General features: G+C 49.6%; 1 protein-coding gene across 1 annotated transcript; it reads right to left on the minus strand.

Moving 5' to 3' along the window:
• Positions 1-3233: 3233 nt before the first annotated feature.
• Positions 3234-8933, minus strand: LOC311124095 (protein BUD31 homolog). The gene is made up of 4 exons (XM_084198308.1): positions 8730-8933; positions 6640-6762; positions 6382-6548; positions 3234-3736 (listed from the first exon to the last, which is right to left on the minus strand). Exons 1-4 carry the CDS (start codon positions 8821-8823, stop codon positions 3686-3688), a joined length of 435 nt encoding a protein of 144 aa, XP_084054434.1. The 5' UTR covers positions 8824-8933; the 3' UTR covers positions 3234-3685.
• Between the last annotated feature and the right edge of the window lie 424 nt (positions 8934-9357).

Here is a 9357-nt window from a genome sequence, read left to right on the forward strand (position 1 = left end):
ATATGTTTTTTTTAGAGAGAGGATGTTAGGGAGACTTAGAAGAGAGGTTGTTAAGGGAGACTCGAGAGTCTGGTTCACGGTCCCAGAACTCATCCAGACACTACTCCGACGGCAGAGATTTGGTCTGGTTCACGGTCCCAGAACTCATCCAGACACTACTCCGACGGCAGAGATTTGGTCTGGTCCACGGTCTCAGAACTCATCCAGACACTACTCCCCCGACGGCAGAGATTTGGTCTGGTTCACGGTCTCAGAACTCATCCAGACACTCCCCCGACGGCAGAGATTTGGTCTGGTTCACGGTCTCAGAACTCATCCAGACACTACTCCCCCGACGGCAGAGATTTGGTCTGGTTCACGGTCCCAGAACTCATCCAGACACTACTCCCCCGACGGCAGAGATTTGGTCTGGTTCACGGTCCCAGAACTCATCCAGACACTACTCCCCCGACGGCAGAGATTTGTCTGGTTCACGGTCTCAGAACTCATCCAGACACTCCCCCGACGGCAGAGATTTGGTCTGGTTCACGGTCTCAGAACTCATCCAGACACTACTCCGACGGCAGAGATTTGGTCTGGTTCACGGTCTCAGAACTCATCCAGACACTCCCCCGACGGCAGAGATTTGGTCTGGTTCACGGTCTCAGAACTCATCCAGACACTCCCCCGACGGCAGAGATTTGGTCTGGTTCACGGTCTCAGAACTCATCCAGACACTACCCCCCCCCGACGGCAGAGATTTGGTCTGGTTCACGGTCTCAGAACTCATCCAGACACTACTCCGACGGCAGAGATTTGGTCTGGTTCACGGTCTCAGAACTCATCCAGACACTCCCCCGACGGCAGAGATTTGGTCTGGTTCACGGTCTCAGAACTCATCCAGACACTACCCCCCCCCGACGGCAGAGATTTGGTCTGGTTCACGGTCCCAGAACTCATCCAGACACTACTCCCCCGACGGCAGAGATTTGGTCTGGTCCACGGTCCCAGAACTCATCCAGACACTCCCCCGACGGCAGAGATTTGGTCTGGTTCACGGTCTCAGAACTCATCCAGACACTACTCCCCCGACGGCAGAGATTTGGTCTGGTTCACGGTCTCAGAACTCATCCAGACACTCCCCCGACGGCAGAGATTTGGTCTGGTCCACGGTCTCAGAACTCATCCAGACACTCCCCCGACGGCAGAGATTTGTCTGGTTCACGGTCTCAGAACTCATCCAGACACTCCCGACGGCAGAGATTTGGTCTGGTTCACGGTCCCAGAACTCATCCAGACACTACTCCGACGGCAGAGATTTGGTCTGGTTCACGGTCTCAGAACTCATCCAGACACTCCCCCGACGGCAGAGATTTGGTCTGGTCCACGGTCCCAGAACTCATCCAGACACTACTCCCCCCGACGGCAGAGATTTGGTCTGGTTCACGGTCCCAGAACTCATCCAGACACTACTCCCCCGACGGCAGAGATTTGGTCTGGTCCACGGTCTCAGAACTCATCCAGACACTACTCCCCCGACGGCAGAGATTTGGTCTGGTCCACGGTCTCAGAACTCATCCAGACACTACTCCGACGGCAGAGATTTGGTCTGGTTCACGGTCTCAGAACTCATCCAGACACTCCCCCGACGGCAGAGATTTGGTCTGGTTCACGGTCTCAGAACTCATCCAGACACTACTCCCCCGACGGCAGAGATTTGGTCTGGTTCACGGTCTCAGAACTCATCCAGACACTACTCCCCCGACGGCAGAGATTTGGTCTGGTTCACGGTCTCAGAACTCATCCAGACACTACTCCCCCGACGGCAGAGATTTGGTCTGGTTCACGGTCCCAGAACTCATCCAGACACTACCCCCCCCCCCGACGGCAGAGATTTGGTCTGGTCCACGGTCTCAGAACTCATCCAGACACTACTCCCCCGACGGCAGAGATTTGGTCTGGTTCACGGTCTCAGAACTCATCCAGACACTACTCCCCCGACGGCAGAGATTTGGTCTGGTTCACGGTCTCAGAACTCATCCAGACACTACTCCCCCGACGGCAGAGATTTGGTCTGGTTCACGGTCTCAGAACTCATCCAGACACTACTCCCCCGACGGCAGAGATTTGGTCTGGTTCACGGTCTCAGAACTCATCCAGACACCCCCCCGACGGCAGAGATTTGGTCTGGTCCACGGTCTCAGAACTCATCCAGACACTACTCCCCCGACGGCAGAGATTTGGTCTGGTTCACGGTCTCAGAACTCATCCAGACACTACTCCCCCGACGGCAGAGATTTGGTCTGGTCCACGGTCTCAGAACTCATCCAGACACTCCCCCGACGGCAGAGATTTGGTCTGGTTCACGGTCTCAGAACTCATCCAGACACTACTCCCCCGACGGCAGAGATTTGGTCTGGTTCACGGTCTCAGAACTCATCCAGACACTACTCCCCCGACGGCAGAGATTTGGTCTGGTTCACGGTCTCAGAACTCATCCAGACACCCCCCCGACGGCAGAGATTTGGTCTGGTCCACGGTCTCAGAACTCATCCAGACACTACTCCCCCGACGGCAGAGATTTGGTCTGGTTCACGGTCTCAGAACTCATCCAGACACTACCCCCCCGACGGCAGAGATTTGGTCTGGTTCACGGTCTCAGAACTCATCCAGACACTACCCCCCCGACGGCAGAGATTTGGTCTGGTTCACGGTCTCAGAACTCATCCAGACACTACTCCCCCGACGGCAGAGATTTGGTCTGGTTCACGGTCTCAGAACTCATCCAGACACTACTCCCCCGACGGCAGAGATTTGGTCTGGTTCACGGTCTCAGAACTCATCCAGACACTACTCCCCCGACGGCAGAGATTTGGTCTGGTTCACGGTCTCAGAACTCATCCAGACACTACACCGACGGCAGAGATTTGGTCTGGTTCACGGTCTCAGAACTCATCCAGACACTCCCCCGACGGCAGAGATTTGGTCTGGTCCACGGTCTCAGAACTCATCCAGACACTACTCCCCCGACGGCAGAGATTTGGTCTGGTCCACGGTCTCAGAACTCATCCAGACACTACCCCCCCCCGACGGCAGAGATTTGGTCTGGTTCACGGTCCGTTTTGAGGCTGCCGTGTCATGTGAATTCAAATTTCCTCTTGGGCTCACGGTCAAGGATTTTGGTTTATCCCATGGGAGACCGTGGTTCAGATCTTGCCCGTGACACACACACACAAAGACAGCATTATTTATTTAACAAGAGTTTTATTTAAATTATAAGGTACAAATAAAACAAGAATCATCAGGTTCAAAGCAATGACATGTTTCAACAGCAAAAAGCTGCCAACCCCCCCCCAGGCCCTCTTCATTGTAAATGAGGTACAATAGCACTTTATAGATGACCACCACGTGTACTAAACAGCTGGAATGGTAACAATAACCCACGCCCAATCACAAACCCACCCCTACCCCCCCGATAGGGAGCAGGGGATAGAGGTGCAGGGGTGTATTTGAGGTCAGACGCCTCTCCAGGGTAGCGAAGCACAAAAGGTGGAGTAGATGAGCCCTGATGTCCCGTAGAAAAGACCTGACAAGACGATCCAGAGCAGAACAGCCAGGCCAGACTAGACGATCCAGAGCAAAACAGCCAGGTGATCTAGACCTGACTAGACGATCCAGAGTAGAATAGCCAGGTGATCCTGACGATTCAGCCGGAGCAGCCTCGGCAGCCACAGTGGGTACACTCGATTATCCTCCCCTGTAGAGAGACAGACAGGCAGGGGTTAACAGACTGGGGGGGGGGGGGGGGAACAGAGGGGTTAACAGACATGTTGCAGTACTATCGTGTTCCGTGTCGCAGTACTATCGTGTCGCAGTAATATCGTGTCGCAGTACTACAGTGTTGCAGTACTATCGTGTTCCGTGTCGCAGTACTATCGTGTCGTAGTACTATCGTGTTCCGTGTCGCAGTACTATCGTGTCGCAGTACTATCGTGTCGCAGTACTATCGTGTCGCAGTACTATCGTGTTCCATGTCGCAGTACTATCGTGTCGCAGTACTATCGTGTCGCAGTACTATCGTGTCGCAGTACTATCGTGTCGCAGTACTAGTGTGTTGCAGTACTAGAGTGTCGCAGTACTAGTGTGTCGCAGTACTAGTGTGTCGCAGTACTAGAGTGTCGCAGTACTAGTGTGTCGCAGTACTAGTGTGTCGCAGTACTAGAGTGTCGCAGTACTAGTGTGTCGCAGTACTAGTGTGTTGCAGTACTATCGTGTTCCGTGTCGCAGTACTATCGTGTCGCAGTACTATCGTGTCGCAGTAATATCGTGTTGCAGTACTACAGTGTTGCAGTACTATCGTGTTCCGTGTCGCAGTACTATCGTGTCGCAGTACTATCGTGTTCCGTGTCGCAGTACTATCGTGTCGCAGTACTATCGTGTCGCAGTACTATCGTGTCGCAGTACTATCGTGTTCCATGTCGCAGTACTATCGTGTCGCAGTACTATCGTGTCGCAGTACTAGAGTGTCGCAGTACTAGTGTGTCGCAGTACTAGTGTGTCGCAGTACTAGTGTGTCGCAGTACTAGAGTGTCGCAGTACTAGTGTGTCGCAGTACTAGTGTGTCGCAGTACTAGAGTGTCGCAGTACTAGTGTGTTGCAGTACTAGTGTGTTGCAGTACTAGTGTGTTCTAGTACTAGTGTGTTGCAGTCCTAGAGTGTTGCAGTACTAGTGTGTTCTAGTACTAGTGTGTTGCAGTCCTAGAGTGTTGCAGTCCTAGAGTGTTGCAGTCCTAGTGAGTCGCAGTACTAGTGTGTTCTAGTACTAGTGTGTTCTAGTACTAGTGTGTTCTAGTACTAGTGTGTTCTAGTACTAGTGTGTTGCAGTCCTAGTGTGTTGCAGTACTAGAGTGTCGCAGTACTAGTGTGTTGCAGTACTAGTGTGTTCTAGTACTAGTGTGTTCTAGTCCTAGTGTGTTCTAGTCCTAGTGTGTTGCAGTACTAGAGTGTCGCAGTACTAGTGTGTCGCAGTACTAGTGTGTCGCAGTACTAGTGTGTTGCAGTACTAGTGTGTCGCAGTACTAGTGTGTCGCAGTACTAGTGTGTCGCAGTACTAGTGTGTCGCAGTACTAGAGTGTCGCAGTACTAGTGTGTCGCAGTACTAGTGTGTTGCAGTCCTAGTGTGTTGCAGTCCTAGTGTGTTGCAGTACTAGAGTGTTGCAGTACTAGAGTGTTGCAGTACTAGTGTGTTGCAGTACTAGTGTGTTGCAGTACTAGTGTGATGCAGTACTAGTGTGTCGCAGTACTAGAGTGTCGCAGTACTAGAGTGTCGCAGTCCTAGTGTGTTGCAGTACTATCGTGTTCCATGTCGCAGTACTATCGTGTCGCAGTACTAGTGTGTTGCAGTCCTAGTGTGTTGCAGTACTAGTGTGTTGCAGTCCTAGTGTGTTGCAGTCCTAGTGTGTTGCAGTCCTAGTGTGTTGCAGTCCTAGAGTGTTGCAGTACTAGTGTGTTGCAGTACTAGTGTGTTGCAGTACTAGTGTGTTGCAGTACTAGTGTGTTGCAGTCCTAGTGTGTTGCAGTACTAGTGTGTTGCAGTACTAGTGTGTTGCAGTACTAGTGTGTTGCTGTACTAGTGTGTTGCAGTACTAGAGTGTTGCAGTACTAGTGTGTTGCAGTACTAGTGTGTTGCAGTACTAGTGTGTTGCAGTACTAGAGTGTTGCAGTCCTAGTGTGTTGCAGTACTAGTGTGTTGCAGTCCTAGTGTGTTGCAGTACTAGTGTGTTGCAGTACTAGAGTGTTGCAGTCCTAGTGTGTTGCAGTACTAGTGTGTTGCAGTACTAGTGTGTTGCAGTACTAGTGTGTTGCAGTACTAGAGTGTTGCAGTACTAGAGTGTTGCAGTCCTAGTGTGTTGCAGTACTAGTGTGTTGCAGTCCTAGTGTGTTGCAGTACTAGTGTGTTGCAGTCCTAGTGTGTTGCAGTCCTAGTGTGTTGCAGTCCTAGTGTGTTGCAGTCCTAGTGTGTTGCAGTACTAGAGTGTTGCAGTCCTAGTGTGTTGCAGTACTAGTGTGTTGCAGTCCTAGTGTGTTGCAGTACTAGTGTGTTGCAGTACTAGTGTGTTGCAGTACTAGTGTGTTGCTGTACTAGTGTGTTGCAGTCCTAGTGTGTTGCAGTACTAGAGTGTTGCAGTCCTAGTGTGTTTCAGTACTAGTGTGTTGCAGTCCTAGTGTGTTGCAGTACTAGAGTGTTGCAGTCCTAGTGTGTTGCAGTACTAGTGTGTTGCAGTACTAGTGTGTTGCAGTACTAGAGTGTTGCAGTACTAGAGTGTTGCAGTACTAGTGTGTTGCAGTACTAGTGTGTTGCAGTACTAGTGTGTTGCAGTACTAGAGTGTTGCAGTCCTCACCACTTCCAGTTTGCTCTTGGGGACTCTACAGATGCAGTTGGTTCCAAAGTTGGTGTCTCGTGTCTGGATGCAGCGGAGGCAGCACAGGTTCTCATACCCCTGCTTCTTCCACTTAGCTATCAGGTTCTTATCAGCATAACTCTCCTTTATACAGTAGTCATACAGCTCTACACACACACACAGAGAAAGAGCATTATACCTCACCTAAAATAACCCAACCTTTAACATTAAACCCTGTCTTGGAGGTTCCTACTGCACCTCTGCTGATGGCCTTCCTCTTGTAGAACAGGTCGAAGATATATCGGCTCCGCTGATGATGCAGTCTGAATATCGGCCACAGCGACTCCACCTTCCGCTTTCCCTCGTGAGGCTCCGTCTCGGCTGGAAGGAGACAGTCGCAGCTCGTCATAAACACAATACAAAACAGGAATAATCCAAGATTCACATTCATACATCAACTTTATATTGTAGCTAGCTAAGTAGCGACTAGTTGGCGGGTTGATTACCCTAAACTAGCTAAACTGAACAACAATAGAAAACGCAGCATGTAAAAGTGTTGGTCCCATGTTTCATGAGCTGAAAAAAAAAAAAGGCCAGAAATGTTCCATACGCACAAAAAGCTTATTTCTCTCAAATGTTGTGCACAAATTTGTTTACATCCCTGTTAGTGAGCATTTCTCCTTCGCCAAGATAGTCCATCCACCTGACAGGTGTAGCATATCAAGAAGCTGATTAAACAGCACTATCATTACACAGGTGCACCTCGTGCTGGGGACAATAAAAGACCACTAAAAATGTGCAGTTTTGTCAAACACAATGCCACAGATGTCTCTAGTTTTGAGGGAGCGTGCAATTTGCATGCTGACTGCAGGAATGTCCACCAGAGCTGTTGACAGAGAATTGAATGTTCATTTCTCTACCATAAGCGGCCTCCGTCGTTTTAGAGAATTTGGCATTATGTCCAACCAGCTTCACAACCGCAAATCATGTATAACCACACCAGCCCAGGACCTCCACATCCGGCTTCTTCACCTGCGGGATCGTCTGAGACCAGCCACCCGGAGAGCTGATGAAACTGTGGGTTTGCACAACCGAAGAATTTCTGCCCAACCTGTCAGAAACCGTCTCAGGGAAGCTCATCTGCGTGCTCGTCGTCCTCACCAGGGTCTTGACCTGACTGAAGTTCAGCGTCGTAACCGACTTCAGTGGGCAAACGCTCACCTTCAATGGACACTGACATGCTGGAGAAGGGTACTCTTCATGGATGAATCCCGGTTTCAACTGTTCCGGGCAGATGGCGTCGTGTGGGCGAGCGGTTTGCTGATGTCAACGTTGTGAACAGAATGCCCCATGGTGGCGGTGGGGTTATGGTATGGGCAGGCATAAGCTATGGACAACGGACACAATTGCATTTTATCAATGGCAATTTGAATGCACAGAGATACCGTGACGAGATCCTGAGGCCCATTGTCGTGCCATTCATCCGCCGCCATCACCTCATGTTTCAGCATGATAATGCATGGCCGGCCCCATGTCACAATTCCTGGAAGCTGAAAACGTCCCAGTTCTTCCATGGCCTGCATACTCACCAGACATGTCACCCATTGAGCATGTTCGGGATGCTTGGATCGACTTGTACGACAGCGTGTTCCAGTTCCCGTCAATATTTAGCACAGCCATTGAAGAGGAGTGGGACAACATTCCAAAGGCCACAATCAACAGCCTGATCAACTCTACGTGAAGGAGATGTGTCGTACTGCATGAGGCAAATCACCAGATATTGACTGGTTTTCTGATTCACAGCTGTAACTTTTAAGGTATCTGTGACCAACAGATTCATATCTGTATTCCCAGTCATGTGTAATCCACAGATTGGGGCCTGATTGATTTATTTCAATTGAAGGATTTCCTTATATGAACTGTAACTCAGTAAAATCTTTGAAATTGTTGCATGTTGCGTTTATATTTTTTGTTCAGTGTAGTTACTTAGAAGCTAGCTATCTAACGTCAACATTTTGGCCTTGATTTTCGAGGTATCTGAACAATAACACACAATCCAAAAAAGATAACATACAGACAAGGGAACATAAACTTAACGCAAACAGGGGTAGACATCTGGCTGTACGCGCCTCATTTGGTATGGAGAAGTTAGTTAGTCACAGCTCGTCATACAATAAAACAGGAATGATCCAAGTCAGATTCATACAACAGATTGGTAATATAGCTAACATCATAAGTACTTGTTGAATACCCTAGCTAACTAATGTCAACATTGTGTGGGCAAGGATGTTAGCGGAGCCTCGTTTGGTACGGGCGGAGTTAGCTAGCTAGGTGGCTAGCTAAATTACCTTCTCTCATCTTTTGGTCTAGTTCGTCCAAGGTCGGTTCAATCAACTCCCAGCCATCCGGAGGTGGCTTCCTGCTCCTCTTCACTTTCGGCATTGCGTTTAATCAAATTGATTATTAACAACAACAAAAAAGACAACAAACCCTATTCCCCGTCCTATGTTTGTGTGTTGATTTCGTAGGCCTGCTCACGGTCGCTTCTTATTGACGTCACGACATGGAGGGGTCTTTCGACTCAGCTCAATCGTCGCATGAGATATACGTCACTCAATTCCATTCAATGGCGCTTTTGCCACGTTCAAAACAACTGGGAACTCGGATATCTCCGACTTCAGACTTCACTACGTTCAAAACAACTGGGAACTCGTGCTCCGACTGGGAAAAATCGATTTGAACGGTCATCCAACTCGGGAAATCGGGCCTCTTTCTAGAGCTCCGACTTTCCGACCTGAAGATCACTGATGCCATGATTTGACCTGTATTTTTCCGAGTTCCCAGTTGATTGGAACATGGCATTTATTGGCATGGGAAACGCCTTCTTCTCACATAAAAACATGTATCCGATTAATTTGCCACATTTGATGTGTCAATTGCCTATGGATAAAGTGTTTGTTATTAAAGAAGTGAAAC

The sequence above is a fragment of the Coregonus lavaretus genome (genome assembly GCF_964263955.1).
Source record: "Coregonus lavaretus genome assembly, contig: HAP1_SCAFFOLD_2990, whole genome shotgun sequence".
Taxonomy (NCBI): domain Eukaryota; kingdom Metazoa; phylum Chordata; class Actinopteri; order Salmoniformes; family Salmonidae; genus Coregonus; species Coregonus lavaretus.